At 39.8% G+C, this 14,807-nt stretch overlaps 1 protein-coding gene across 3 annotated transcripts; it reads left to right on the top strand.

Moving 5' to 3' along the window:
• Positions 1-2,176: 2,176 nt before the first annotated feature.
• Positions 2,177-14,573, top strand: LOC117482806 (transcription factor E2F3-like). 3 transcript variants are annotated; one of them, XM_034130995.1, is made up of 7 exons: positions 2,177-2,434; positions 4,777-4,888; positions 8,272-8,512; positions 9,298-9,429; positions 10,317-10,431; positions 11,686-11,854; positions 14,025-14,573. In XM_034130995.1, the coding sequence occupies exons 3-7, from the start codon at positions 8,367-8,369 to the stop codon at positions 14,285-14,287; spliced, it is 825 nt and encodes a 274-aa protein (XP_033986886.1). In that variant the 5' UTR covers positions 2,177-2,434; positions 4,777-4,888; positions 8,272-8,366; the 3' UTR covers positions 14,288-14,573. The 3 variants fall into 3 exon arrangements, with proteins under 3 accessions (XP_033986886.1, XP_033986885.1, XP_033986887.1); XM_034130994.1 differs by lacking the exon at positions 2,177-2,434 and adding an exon at positions 4,247-4,392; XM_034130996.1 differs by lacking the exons at positions 2,177-2,434; positions 4,777-4,888 and adding an exon at positions 8,114-8,132.
• Positions 14,574-14,807: the final 234 nt, after the last annotated feature.

Here is a 14,807-nt window from a genome sequence, read left to right as displayed (position 1 = left end):
TCTTCAGTACAGAGTACATCAGTGAACTGAAGATCATGGTTTATGGTAGGAATGAGAGTACAAACTAAATGTGACTACAATATTCATAGTCCAGTCACATACGTGTAATCATACAAGTAAAATTACAAAGAACTCAGAAATTTTGAATTTCGGGGACTTTATTAATGAGAAAACAGAAGTACAAAACAAATGTAATATCAGAGGAACGTCTAGTTTACAAAACTAAGAGAAAGAAGGTCCCTTATTCCTAAATACTAGCAGAAAAGCATCGACAGGTAAAAGCAGCCAGTCAGGATCTCAGCTAAAATGTATTATAGTTCAAAACAGAGCAAAGAAAGATATTTTGAAACAAAAACATAATCCTGATTAATTTAGAAAAACCTAAATTAAATGATCTATCAGACATAGAGAAATGTACAAAGTATTTACACAACGAGAAACAACATTTTGTACTGGGGCGTATATTTAGGAGTGTGTGCACTTTTAGAGACGTAGCAACCAGATGGAAATATATGACATGTCTCTTGCTAGACGCTTTTACCCAAAGTGATTTACATACATTCTGTACTGTGGACACTCCCCACAGGTCTTCCCCAGGGACACAACGACATGCTGACTGCAGTGGGGATTGAACCAGTGAACCATAATCTGAAGATTAGCGAGCGCACTATTCCACTGCGCCACAGCCTCTCAGTATACATTCAAGTAATGTCATACAAACCACAATAATTCACCATAATCCTGAAAAACTCTCTTCATCCATTTCCCCACGTAACATAAATGTGTGAATTTCCCTAAAGCCACATTTGTACATTCTTAAAATATCTGTGATTCATTTGTTTAAGTGTATTGTAAAAGACAACTTTAACGACTATGATTATGAAGTAATTTGTATAATAGATTGACTTTCTAAAGGTTATTTTTGATTTTGAGACTTCATCTGACCTGCTTCTCAAACTAAATGTCCCTTTTAAAAGAAAAATCATATCACTTTCACCGCTTGTTATTCTTTGAAGCTACAACGTGTCACAGAGATTTAAAGTGGACCTATCATGCTATATTTGAATAATATAGTGTAGGACCATAACTATATAAGGCATATTTATATATATATTTTTTCAAAATACCAAACAGATCATGCATTTTAGCCATGCCTCATTTTGCTCAATTTGACATTTTTTAGCTCTGTTTTTCCAAGGGCAGATTCAGTGAGAACAGCACCACCTACAGGCCTGGCATATGCACTACAGCGTCTCCAGCGCTTTCGAACGGCAATGGCCGTGGCTGTCTCCTCCTGATTGGTGGAGTTGGCCCAATAGCCGTAGCGCCACCGTCCTGACGTCAGGACAGTGTTCAAATCTGGATCAGTTTTTATCAGATCCGTTACAGCCCCTTTTTTAGAGATTTGGGTATGGAGGAAAATAGAGAGGGTTGTGTTTTCTGACACTTGGTGAGTTCCCTGGAACACCGGGGACACATATTCATGTAGAAAAGACGTACAAAGGTGCATTTTGCATGATAGGTCCCCTTTAAGGAATACAACAAATGAAAAATCACAGAGGATTTTGCACATAGTTCAAGGCAGCAGGTGAATAGTTCAGACGAAGCTCCTCACTGCGGGTTCATTGAGGATCTGGTTTCTCAGAGAGCTCAGAGCTGGAGGCAGGGGTTTGGAAATTAAAAGCAGAGAAAAGTCTAAAATGTTTTAATCCACCGTCACTTGTACAACACATTTAATTGACCAAAAAGAGATGATTCCATATACAGCTTTATATCTCTTTCCACCCCAGAAAAAGTCATTCAGATCATCATATACTGTCTTGTCTATCTTTAGTCCCTGAAAACTACATTAAATAATTACATTTATAAATTATTATTATTATTTCAATCATGAAAACCGTTCTTATTATACATCCATGATGAAAACAGACGAACAGACTTCCTTTGTGAAGAATCCAGTAGCTGTGTTGCTATTGGTCGGCTAACGTTACGTCACAGGTCCACACAGCGTGACAGCCAATAGCAGCATACATGCAAATCTGATTCAAAAATAATTCCCGGGAAATCTTAAATTTCGCGCGTAATATCCTCTCTCCGTGTCAGATATCGGCTAGAAACCATATTTATTAACATAGTTTGTGAAGAATAATGAATGAGAAGGACATGGATAGCTGGATATATATTCTAGAATCGTTTGAAATGATTAAAGTGGAAGCAAAACGGGACAACATGAGAAACGGGTTTTCGGTGGATATTAACGCGGAGTGTTCCGAGAATAGATCGACCGGATCTTCTTCTTCGTCCTACATCGGTAGCACCGTCGACATTAAACCTATTTTCCACAAGCCGATTGACGGTCCAAATGACCTAACAACCCCCCGGATTGTCAACAATAACCGGGATAGTGCAGACATTGAAGAAGGAACAATTTAAGGTACGTTATGCGGAATTTAAAAGGGGATCTGGGGTCGTTTTGGAGAGTAGATGGAAAGCTGATATGCTATGTTGTTGTGGGTACACATCTAATTCCTTAGCAGCTGTCCGTAGTAACCTGGAAGATATTTTGTACATTAACAGACTTAATATTACCCTTTTATCATGCATTTGGTCGTGTTTATTAGTCAAAATGTCGGAGGTTGTCGCTCTCGATAGGCTTATTTTATTCAAATGATGTTACAAGCTGGGTAACATTAAGCGTTATCTAGCTTCTTATCAAATAGTGACACTAGGTGAGGAGGATGTATGTGATTTTAGTGACATTAGCACCATTTGTAACCCGAAATGCAACTTCATTTAGCTACATCAAGCACGCGGAGGCTACCATTGTTGTTACCGGAAGTGCAAAACCGTTCTTCAAAATAAAGATGAATGCTTGACAGGAAAAAGGTATTATAGGCTATAGGTGATGGGAAGATGTTGTTTTTCTGGTTGGTTAAACACCTGTGACTAAAACAACTGTGCTGCTTAATACAACATAATATTACCACCTGACACCCATTGGATTAAGGCCATGCAAAGGGTGTGTTAATCCAATTAATGCAGAATAATACAGATTATATCATATGCTTTAATGTATTCATGGACTGGATTTGATTAATATACAAAAACATGTATTATCTGATTTATTATGATGTGTGTTAATGAATAATGCACACATACAAAATAAATAAAGCATTGCAGTAATATCAGTAACAAGCAAGTGGACTATACAGTAGCAGAAAATAGAAATTGTCGTGTTTATTCCCCTAAAATCTGACATTTTATTTTACATGTGGTCCAACCTACAAACTTTTGGCCCTGATGTTGCTTGGGGGGGGCGGGGCTTACCAGCGAGTAGTTTGGCCTCCCTCTGTCATGTTGCCTTCATGGATGTTAGGTAGCGCGAGAAATATAACTCAACACTTTCTATACACAAACAATACTCCCGTGATTGGTGGGAAACCAAACTGATACCAGCGTCAAAGTTCTGTTAAGTGAGCTGTTGAGCATCGTAGTTGGCAACAATCGCGGTATAAGAGCAATACACTGTGCTAGAATGTGAAATTACATTACATGTCATTTACGTATCCGCAACGAGCCAGCAGGTTGTTCTGGTGGACCTGACGCCATCCCCCGCTGCCTCACGGAGAGATACCGCAGGTCCTTCCTTCCTGCAGCGGTCAGACTATACAACCACCACAGAGCCCAGTAGACACACACACACACACACACACACACACACACACACACACACACACACACACACACACACACACACACACACATACACACACACACACACACACACACAGGGGCGCCGTAAGGGGGTGAAAAGTTAGGACGATTCTAAGGGCCCGTGACTGACAGGGGCCCAAACAATTTTAGAACATTAAGAAAAAAATATTTAATTAAGCAATCTGATTATCTTTTCATGGGGCCCAAAATCCCTGATGGCACACACACACACACACACACACACACACACACACACACACACACACACACACACACACACACACACACACACACACACACACCCCACAACAACAACACAGACTATAACACCCTTTGCTGAACTGAATCAAAAATAATATTCAACCTGAGTAATTATTTCAAATACTTATTTTTATTTTGAATACATCATTGTATTTTTCATGACCCTGATATAGCTCCATACATTTCCCCATGAAAACTGCCCTATATTTCTATTTCAATATAAATACTGCTTTTATTTTGAAAGTGACTCATTGCAGCCATGGCTCTATTTCTGTATTTCCGGTAGCTTGACAGTCATTTTACCTTTGAGGCATCACACCGCGCCTTGTCGGAACATACTTTTTGCACACTTTGCGCTATTAATGCTGCACAGGCTGACAGTGCTTTAAAACACCGAGTCTCTCTGTGAACACACTGGTAAGAAACTCACTGAATTAACTGGTTTAATTCTGTCCACGAGCAAACTAATGCTAGGCCTTTTGGTGAGCGTGGGGAGGGGGATGGGGAAATGTTGCTCCAACTAGCTAAACACAGCAGAAAGAAGCTAGCTGCTGTCCCAGGTAATGACACTCCTTTTAAAACCACCATTAACCAGCTCCAGGTGAATATTTAAACATATAATATAATGCAGAAACATGCACAATGCTTCCAACTACATGCATGTTCAGTCACAAGTCAATACAATCACTTGTTTTTTACTGTATTTTGAATAAAATGGCTGCCTTGAAACCATTGATTGATGAATCAGATGTTTGTCTAAAATTGCAATTTTTAAAGCATGTTTTTTTTGTTGTCTTTCAGGTAAAAAGAAGGCTGGAGCTGGAAGCAGGAGAAACCCAGGACCTTCAGGATGGAGACAGGACCTCCAAATCCAAACAACTGGTGGCTCCTCTGTCCCAAACAGGAGGAAAGGGTAAGACTTTGTACATTAATGACTTTATTTATTAATTAATAGCCAATGTTCTTGTCCTCTGCGACCAACGATACCAGTCTGTATTTTTGTCTCAAACTGTCATGTGACTCAAACTTTGTGGTTACCATGATAAATAACCTGGGGAACTTGACATTACATTACATCATGTCAATTGTTAGCTGCAAAATGTGCAATTTTGGTGTGTTTAAGTGTCTTGCCCAGGGACACAATGACATGCTGACTATTACAAAGTAGCGACAGATAACTCACGAGTACCCTTTGTACATTCATTGCTTTCTTGTTTTTGTTTTTAATAGCCAATGTTCTAGTCCAATGCGACCAACGTGTTTGATACCAGCCTGTACTTCTGCAGGTTTTTGTGTCAAACTGTCATGTGACTCAAACTGTGTGGAAACCATGATAAATAACCTGGGGAACTTGACATTACTTAACATTACATCATGTCAATTGTTAGCTGCAAAATGTGCAATTTCGCTATTAAAAAGTAGTGACAGATACAAGTACCAAGCACAAGTAGCCTTTGTACATTCATTACTTTCTTGTTTTAGTTTTTAATAGCCAATGTTCTAGTCCTCTGCGACCAACGTGTTTGATACCAGTCTGTATTTTTGTCTCAAACTGTCATGTGACTCAAACTTTGTGGGAACCATGATAAATAACCTGGGGAACTTGACATTACATTTGTCATACACATGTCAATTGTTAGCTGCAAAATGTGCAATGTTGGTGTGTTCAAGTGTCTTGCACAGGGACACCACGACATGCTGACTGCAGACTTTTACGGTACTTGTGGGTTATCTGTCGCCACTTTTTTTTAGTTTTTTTCAGACTCGAAATCCGCGCTTTTTTTGTATGAAATAACCCTAACCCTTAGGATTAATGTTTGTTATTTGGAAAAATTAAAAAGTTCATGTGGAGGAGCCAGCTACCCGCTATTAAAAAGTAGCGACAGATAACCAACAAGTAGCCTTTGTACATTCATTACTTTATTTATTTTTGATTTAATAGCCAATGTTCTAGTCCTCTGCGACCAACGGGGTCTCAAACTGTCATGTGACTCAAACTTTGTAGGAACCATGATAAATAACCTGGGGGACTTGACATTACCATACAATACAAAGGGGCTTTATTGGCATGAGCACATTTTAAACATAGTATTGCCAAAAAATTCTGCACAAGGTGTTATAACAGAACAGAAGGAAACACTAAACATAACTGTCAACAATACATGACAGCAAACAGTAAAGTGTCTTTCCCAGGGACACAATTACATGCTGATTGCAGTGGGTATTGAACCAGTGCTCCTCTGATCTGAAGATCAATGCACTTTCCCACTGCGCCACATCCTCAATTTGAATTCTGCCAAAGTCCCATTATGCTGCATCTGCATTTAAGTTAAAAAGAGCAATTTCAATTGATTTTAAAATGCATAAACAATTGCAATAAAAGCAAAAATATGAAGAAATGAACGATAAAATTAAATGTTTTCTGTTTTAAGGGCTTTTTCGTAACCTTCGTCAAAAATAGAGTGGCGCAGCGATGACGTACTTTGCAGGCAAACCCAGAACTTCGCATGGCAAGAAGCAGCCTCCATTTTAGGTCACATAGAAGCGTGGGACATTTACTAATGGGGTATTTACTGACCTACTTTATGTCTTCAACTTGTGTTTACCACAGACCTTATTTCAGGTATCTAACCGGAAACCTGTTCAAAAAGACTTGCAAGAGAAGGGCACTGTGTGTGTGTGGTTCAATGCTAACTCATTTCCAGGTTTTAGGACTCATTCCTGCACCACTCGTATGTCATGAGGTCAAGGCATTGTAGTATAAGTTCACAAGTAATTAGGAGAGGAATCGAGCAGTGTAATTATTGGACACCAGTTGTTTTGACACGCAACGGTTCAATGGATCCAGCCGCAATGAATTGTGGGAAGGCATTATCTCTATTCTTTTCGTAAAGGATGGTCCAGTGAACCCTCCGTATGCCAGAGTAGATAAGAGAGTAATCAATAAAGCAGTGTTTACGCCAGACCAGGGCTGAGAGGGCGTCCACCCCGAGAGCGGGTGAATTTTGACTTGAGCCGTCCCTTATTGATACTGTCTTTTTACGTTAGTGAGCCGGATCATTTGGCTCGGCTCTCTTAAAGCGCCGGCTCCCAAACGGCTCTTCATGTTACCACAGTTTACCACGGAGCCTCAGTTTCTCCGCTGCGAGGCTCTGGTGCTCGCAGCTCACGCGCGTGCTCTACTAGCACCGCTCATCGCGTCCAAATCGCGCACGTTCCGTGTTGTCCTGTGGCAGGCACCGCCGATGTCGGGGAAACGATCTTCAATACTCCGAAAAGAATCCCACCAGACTCCTTTGCCCCTCCAACAGAGGGATGTCCTTTTTCCTTTTCGTCATTTCAAGCGATAAAAACTCCCGATCTTCTCTCGGATTATTACAATTTTTGGACGAGTTCAGGGCGTCCCGAGCTGAATAAGGGCGTCAAACGACGGCAAGACGCCCCCCCTGGCGGAAACGCTGACTTGTAGTCTTGTGTTTAGAGTTTTCAAAAGTTGGATTTATATTTATTTTTCTCAGTTTTTCTGGAAGTACCCATCACCTCCCAGAGGTTTTCTCGCCATATTTCCAGTGAACTGCTGGATTATGATTATCTCTTATACCTTTCCATAACTTTTCCTTCAAGTATGTTCTCCAAACTCTGTCTCGTCTCTGTCACAGTCAACAGTCTGGACCTAAATAGACTCCAAACATGTCTTACGTTGAGTATCCATTTTAGAAATCTTTTTAAGAAGTAGCATCTCAAATAAAAACTAAAATGTCACCTGTTTTCCCGCCGGTCTCTGTGTGAGAAATTGCGCTTAAAATCGATTGAGATATTTTGTATGTGCACTTTCCAGCACCACTATTCATTATATATTGTTAAGTACTTGTAGTCTCGTGTGGAAAGTTTTCCAAAGTAGCATTTATATATATTCTTCTCTGATGATTCCCAATACCTGTACACTTCCCTTTTTCTCTCGCCATATTTCCGCCATAACTTTCCCCTAAGGTATGTGTTAACTTACATGCACTATTTCTGTTTCTGTTTAATGTGTTCACTTGGGAGTTTTATTGTGAAGAACCGGAAGTGTTACCGGATGTTGTGAAGTGTTACGTGTTGTATGTGATATCCGAAGATGGCGGTGTGCTGAAATAAAGTGTCGTGCTAAGACGAAAGTGTGTCTTATTATCGAGTAACAGTCTGCTCTCCAAACTCTTGTCTTGCTCTCTGTCAACACTCTGAGTATCCTTTTATAGACATGTAGATTCTTAAAAAGGAAGCATCTCAAATAAATGTCTCCTGTTTTCTCCCCAGCTCCCTCCACCAGTCCCGTAGCCCGCCGGTCGATATGCGAGAAATCTCGTTTTGAAACGTCTCTGGGTTTGTTGACGCGGAGGTTTGCAGACATCATGAGGCGCTCTCATGACGGCGTCGTGGATCTGAACTTCGTCGCCCACGAGCTCAACGCCCCGAAGAGACGCCTCTACGACGTCACCAACGTCCTGGAGGGGGTCAAACTCATCAAGAAGAAGTCCAAGAACTACATCGAGTGGTTGTGAGTATGAGTGGCAGTGTGTGTGTGTGTTTCTGTATCTGTGTGTTTCTGTATCTGTGTGTTTCTGTACTGGTGTGTGTGTGTTTCTGTACGTGTGTGTGTTTCTGTACTGGTGTGTGGGTGTGTGTGTGTGTTTTCTGTACGTGTGTGTGTTTCTGTATCTGTGTGTTTCTGTACTGGTGTGTGTGTGTTTCTGTACGTGTGTGTGTTTCTGTACTGGTGTGTGGGTGTGTGTGTTTCTGTACGTGTGTGTGTTTCTGTACGTGTGTGTTTCTGTACGTGTGTGTTTCTGTACGTGTGTGTGTTTCTGTACTGGTGTGTGGGTGTGTGTTTCTGTACTGGTGTGTGTGTTTCTGTATGTGTGTGTTTCTGTACTGGTGTGTGTGTGTTTCTGTACTGGTGTGTGGGTGTGTGTTTCTGTACTGATGTTTGTGTACCTGTACTGATGTGTGTGTGTGTTTCTGTGCTGATGTGTGTGTGTTTCTGTACTGGTGTGTGGGTGTGTGTTTCTGTACTGATGTTTGTGTACCTGTACTGATGTGTGTGTGTGTTTCTGTGCTGATGTGTGTGTGTGCTGATGTGTGTTTCTGTGCTGATGTGTGTGTGTTTCTGGATGTGTGTTTCTGGACTGGTGTGTGTGTGTGTGTGTGTGTGTGTGTGTGTTTCTGTACAGTACCTGTACTGATGTGTGTGTGCTGATGTGTGTGTTTCTGTGCTGATGTGTGTGTGTTTCTGGACTGATGTGTGTGTGTGTGTGTGTGTGTGTGTGTGTGTGTGTGTATAGGGGGGGGTGAGGTGAACTCAGCAGCAGATGTGGAGCTGAAGGATCTGGTGGAGCAGGAGAGGATCCTGGACGAGTTGATCCTCAGCTGCAGGAGGCAGGTCCACCGGCTCTATGAGGACCAGAGCACTCAGAAATATCCTTTACTTTGAAATTCAGCTTCAATTTGTGCTGTTGTTGTTGTTGTTACCAAATGTTACTTTAGTCAACTATCACTACATAACTTTGTCAACAACTTTTTATTTCATAACTAATGACACAATTACCAAGCTGCACAACATCATTTACCATATCAACATGCAATATAATTGATAAAAAAATGAGCTTTAAATAAATAAAAACTTCTAAGAATATAAATTATTTAATTTTGTTGTTTTAAAGATACAACTGACAACTACATATTTGTCAGTTCTGTCATTCAGGAGAATATTTGTCATTGTTCAAATGATAATAAACAAACATTTGCATAAAGCATATTTGTCCACTCGTATGTTGATAAGAGTATTACAAACTTGAAAAATATTCCTCTAAGGTACATTTAGAACAGATACAAAATGTGCAATTATTTTGTGATTAACTTTGGACATCATGCGATTAACTATTTTAATCGACTGACAGCCCTAAAAATAAAATAATAAAACGATATTTAAAAACATGATACAAAGCACAATAACTAGAAACATATAAAAACACATATAAATGTAAAAATGTTATGTTCAACTAGTATTAAAAGCCAGTTCAAAGAGGTGAGTTTTTAGCTGAGATTTAAAAAGTTCAATAGACTCAGCATCCCGGATATGTTGACTAAATTAAAAAAATAAAACGAGTATCTTGTAACAAAGGCATTGTTAGTAGTTTGTCTAAATGCCAATCCAAACCAACAGCGTTTTTCTTGTACTGTACACTCTCATTTCTCTACATTACTCTAATCTGTTTTCCATTATGTACTTTAGTTATTAAATGTATCCTCTGCTGTGCACAAACTCCTCCAGGTCCATTATATTCCTTAACCTTGAGGACCACGTTTGCCTATCTGACCTACGAGGACGTCCAACAGATTCCCAGCCTGAAGGAACAGACTGTGATCGTGATCAGAGCTCCAGCTGAGACAAAACTGGAGGTTCCCCACCCAGAGGAGGTACAAACATCAGCAAAATCACTCCATCACATGTGTCTTTTCTTAATAAAATGATGGGAAAATCCTGAATGTCCTCTTCCAATATGAGAGTAACATGATAACAAAGGTATCCCAACTGTAGCTGTGAACATGACAGGATGTATGATTACCTAGAAGAGCATCAGGACTGTTTGAGGCATATGATAGCTATGTGATGAACATGATGATTCAGCCTCTATGGAGATAGACATATGACAAGCATGCTCATTTCTGACGTGGAGCTAATCTGAAGTAAACATTGAATACTGCTTTCTATTCCTCCATCTTGTGACTGTGTAACTCCCTCTCTTGGATATCAGCATGTGAAGGACACTGTTCAGGAACTAGTTGATGCTCTGTATGTGATGACTACTTCCATTCTGGAGAGGATCACAGATACATGGATCCTGAGATTGAAGCTCAAGCCGGGGACGAGGGATTATTAACATTTTTAAGTATTCAGAAAAAGTACGAATTTTGAGATTTTGAGAAAGTCAGATTTTTGAGAAAAGTCAGATTTTTGAGACAAATTCATAATTTTCAGTTTTTTGAGAAAAAGTCATAATTTTCAGATTTTTAGAAAAGGTCATACTTTTGAGAAAAAGTTATACTTTTGAGAAAAAGTCATATTTTTGAGAAAAAGTCATATTTTTGAGAAAGTCATCATTTTCAGTTTTTAAGAAAGTCATATTTTTGAGAAAGTCATTTTGAGATTTTGAGAAAGTCATCATTTTCAGTTTTTAAGAAAGTCATAATTTTAGAGAAAAAGTCAGAATCTTGAGAAAAAAAGTCAGGATTTTGAGATTTCTAGAAAAAAGCCAACATTTTGAGAAAAAACTCATGCATCCTGTCATGTATTTTGTTCATGACAGGATGTATGAGTACCTAGAAGAACCGGTATTCCTCCATCTTGTGACTGTGTAACTCCCTCTCTTGGATATCAGCATGTGAAGGACACTGTTCAGGAACTAGTTGATGCTCTGTATGTGATGACTACTTCCATTCTGGAGAGGATCACAGATACATGGATCCTGAGATTGAAGCTCAAGCCGGAGCCGAGTGATATTTTTCTAACATAAAACTACATTTGTAGTACTTTTCTGTTTGTTATTTTGAGCAAAAACTTCAGAGACATGTTTTTTATATATTTGTATACATCTGAGACTTATAATATATGCCTAAAAATAGTATGATGGGAGACCTTTAATAAAAGCCCTTTGTTTCTCTTCCTCTCAGAGTCTGCAGGTTCACCTCAGCAGCACTCAGGGTCCCATCGAGGCGTTCCTCTGCTCTGAAAACTCCCTCCCTTTGGGGGCTACGGGGAACTACTTTCACTCCTCCACAAACGGAAAGACCTCCTTCCCCTTCGTGCCTTATTCACCTTTCGTCCAGGTGTCTTCCAAAGGTGAGTCTGACACTTTAACATCCGATCGTCCGTCTCATAGCATATATATTTGTCTTTGTTGATGTTACACACGGAGCTGCTGTGATGCAAGTCAAATTTCAGACCTTATCTGACCATTAAAGTATTATCGTATTACATTTGAGAGGGAGGCGCATATCCATTGACGTTGGGAAAATCAGGACATTTCTCATGGTTTAATTGACTTTTTGGGCGAGTTTTCGGGAAAAAAAGACCACAAATAATGACCTTAAAAGCATTTGATGTTGAAGTTAGTTTACAGAAGATACAAACGACATATGAAGAACAACACGAAAATGAATAGTAATTGTAATAAAACACACATCTAGATCTTAGAATTCGACACTACGAACCCCGATAAATAATAACTATAATAATAAGTGTATATTTAAGTCTAACTGGTTATGACCTTACAACCCACAGTAGGAGAAGTGGTGTAAAAAGCAGTTAAGACTCTTAAAGAGGCAGTTGACTAACAAAGAACAGTCATGATCCCATTGTGTAGGGCAGGGGTGTCTAACTCAATTTCATCACGGGCCACATCAGCATTATGGTTGCACTCAAAGGGCCGGTTGTAACTTTAAGACTATATCATTAATTAATATAACTTCATAATTAACTACGTCTGAAAGCAGAAGTCTAGAGCAAATAATTGCAAGTCTCTTCCGTAAGAATGTCACAATATGATTTTAAAAGAAAAGCCACATTCTGGAAAAACATTGATTGTGACATTTTGAAAAAGAGAAGTGACATTTTGAAAAAAAAATCTATTTATGAGAAAAAGGCTAATTCTAAGAAAAAAGGCATATTTGTACAAAAAAAGTCAAATTCTGAGATGCATTGTGGGACATGTCGTTTATGGGCAACGTGCTTCTGTAAAGTAGCAAGTAACCGTATCATAAACATATTATATTCTTTGCAAGCTCTTGTGGGGCCACATAAAATGAAGTCGCGGGCCGGATTTGGCCCCCGGGCCTTGAGTTTGACACCCCTGGTGTAAGGTATCATGGCAATTCAATAAATGTTCAAGCCTCTGCTTTTGAGAGGGAAAGAGTGAACTGGTCTATCGCCGCAGGTTGAAATTAGTGAGAAGTCCTTGATTCAGCTGCATGAGCTGAACATGTGAGAGATATATTTGAAGATGTTGCCCACAGAGCTCACCTCAGCAAACACTTTGAGTTGTCCAGTGGCGATGGAGAAAGGTAACATAAAACAATGTTGGATGCAAACTAATTGCCAACAAATATCTGAGTGATTGTACTCAAAACACTTTCCTCATCTGGTTTTTTAAAGGCTTTGGAATAATCTGTGCAAATGTATTATATATGTTTTTATTGTTCTGCAGATTTAACATACCATTTCACCTCCAGTTGAATCCGTTCTGGTTATTGCAATATATATGTAACCACTAGGAGGCAGTGTGAGTCTTTTTTAACGGCTTAAAAGACTGGTTTAAGGGCATCTGTGCAAACGTATCGTATGATGAAAATGGTGCCTTTTTAAAGGTGAAGGGTACTCTAACATAGAAAAGCACAGAACTGAGGGAGTGTACTTACTCTTACATTTGACAGAAAATGCTTTAAATGGAAATAAGGCCATCAGAAAAGAGTATGATTTTAAAAGCGATGTGAACAAATGTTGTGTCGAGTAGAGAGGGTTTCCCATACTGTATTTACTTGCCACTCATGTCCTACCCATTTGTGTAAAGCACTTTGAATTGCCTTGTGTTGAAAGGTGCTATATAAATAAACGTGCCGTGCCTTACTCTGCTCACATTTGTTTAAAAAAATATCGGAGTGATTGTATTCAAACTGTTTCCTCGTCGGCATGATGCCTTCTTAAAGGTGAAGGGTACTCTGACATAGAAAGACAGGAGGTAAAGCACAGAACTGAGTGTATGGAGCATTACATTCAAATTCGTAGGTTTTTAGATAACTTTAATTTGACAGGGAATGCTATTAAAGAAAATAAAGCCATCAGAAAAGAGTTCAGAGTATGACTTAAAAGCGATGTGAACAAATGTTGTAGAGAGGGTTTGGGTTTCTGTATTTACTTTCTACTCTGCTCATACTTGCTTTGCGTATTTAAACATTCACCGCTCTCTGTGTTCTCCCCCTATACCCCCTTATCCACACTCCCTTTATCTTTCCAGACAAAGATAACCGCACCTCGGGACTCGATAATATCTCCAACACGCCGTCCGGAATGACCCTAAACTCACCTGCAGTCTCACCTGTCTCCCCCATGCAAACCTCCCTCCAATCCCAGAGTTTTGTGACCCTCACCCCCCCCTCAGCGTTCTCCATTGACAGGGGGGAGTACATCCTGAGTCTGAATGAGGAGGAGGAGGGCATCACTGACCTCTTCTCTTCCTTTGAACTGGACCATTTGCCCATGGATGTGCCGATTCTGTGAACAGCTGATCTGGAAGTCAAGTCATTTTGGAGACAAAAAAAACGGGGATATCGTGGAGGAAAAAAACGACGGACGGAAGAGATTTCTATATTTTATTTGACATCCTGGACGATGTGATTTACTGACACTCAGGTATGTGGAGGAGATCTTTTTTATACCCTCCTCGAGTCAATAAGTGTCCTTCTGCAGAATCTGAGCGTCGCTGTCTCAACACGGGACTATTTCTTGACCTCTGACCGGTCCCTGGTATTAAAAAAAAAAAAAAAAGGACATTTCGTGTTGTCGTCACATAGGAGCCTTCACAACAAACACTGATCATTTGGAGTTTCAAGAAGTGTTGATTAAAAGCGTTTAAAATGCAAAGAACCCACATGTCTTGTCTTGACTCGGCTGCAAGAGATGCAACTTTTCTCGCCTGATAATCGATTCCAAAACCTGAACTGGAGCCATCTGCTGATCCTATTTTAGTGAACATAAACCTGTCTCTTTCTTTGTGTAGAATTCCCTGGAATAATGCATA

Source organism: Trematomus bernacchii, unplaced genomic scaffold, assembly GCF_902827165.1.
Source record: "Trematomus bernacchii unplaced genomic scaffold, fTreBer1.1, whole genome shotgun sequence".
Lineage (NCBI taxonomy): Eukaryota > Metazoa > Chordata > Actinopteri > Perciformes > Nototheniidae > Trematomus > Trematomus bernacchii.
This window is presented reverse-complemented; position numbering and strand designations above follow the sequence as displayed.

Bases quoted from the DNA above. Each gene is read 5' to 3' on its own strand.
- LOC117482806 (XM_034130995.1), top strand. From the start codon at position 8,367: ATGAGGCGCTCTCATGACGGCGTCGTGGATCTGAACTTCGTCGCCCAC. The intron at 8,513-9,297 runs GTGAGTATGAGT...TGTGTGTATAGG, and splicing joins AAGAACTACATCGAGTGGTT to GGGGGGTGAGGTGAACTCAG. The intron at 9,430-10,316 runs ATATCCTTTACT...CTTGAGGACCAC, and splicing joins GAGGACCAGAGCACTCAGAA to GTTTGCCTATCTGACCTACG.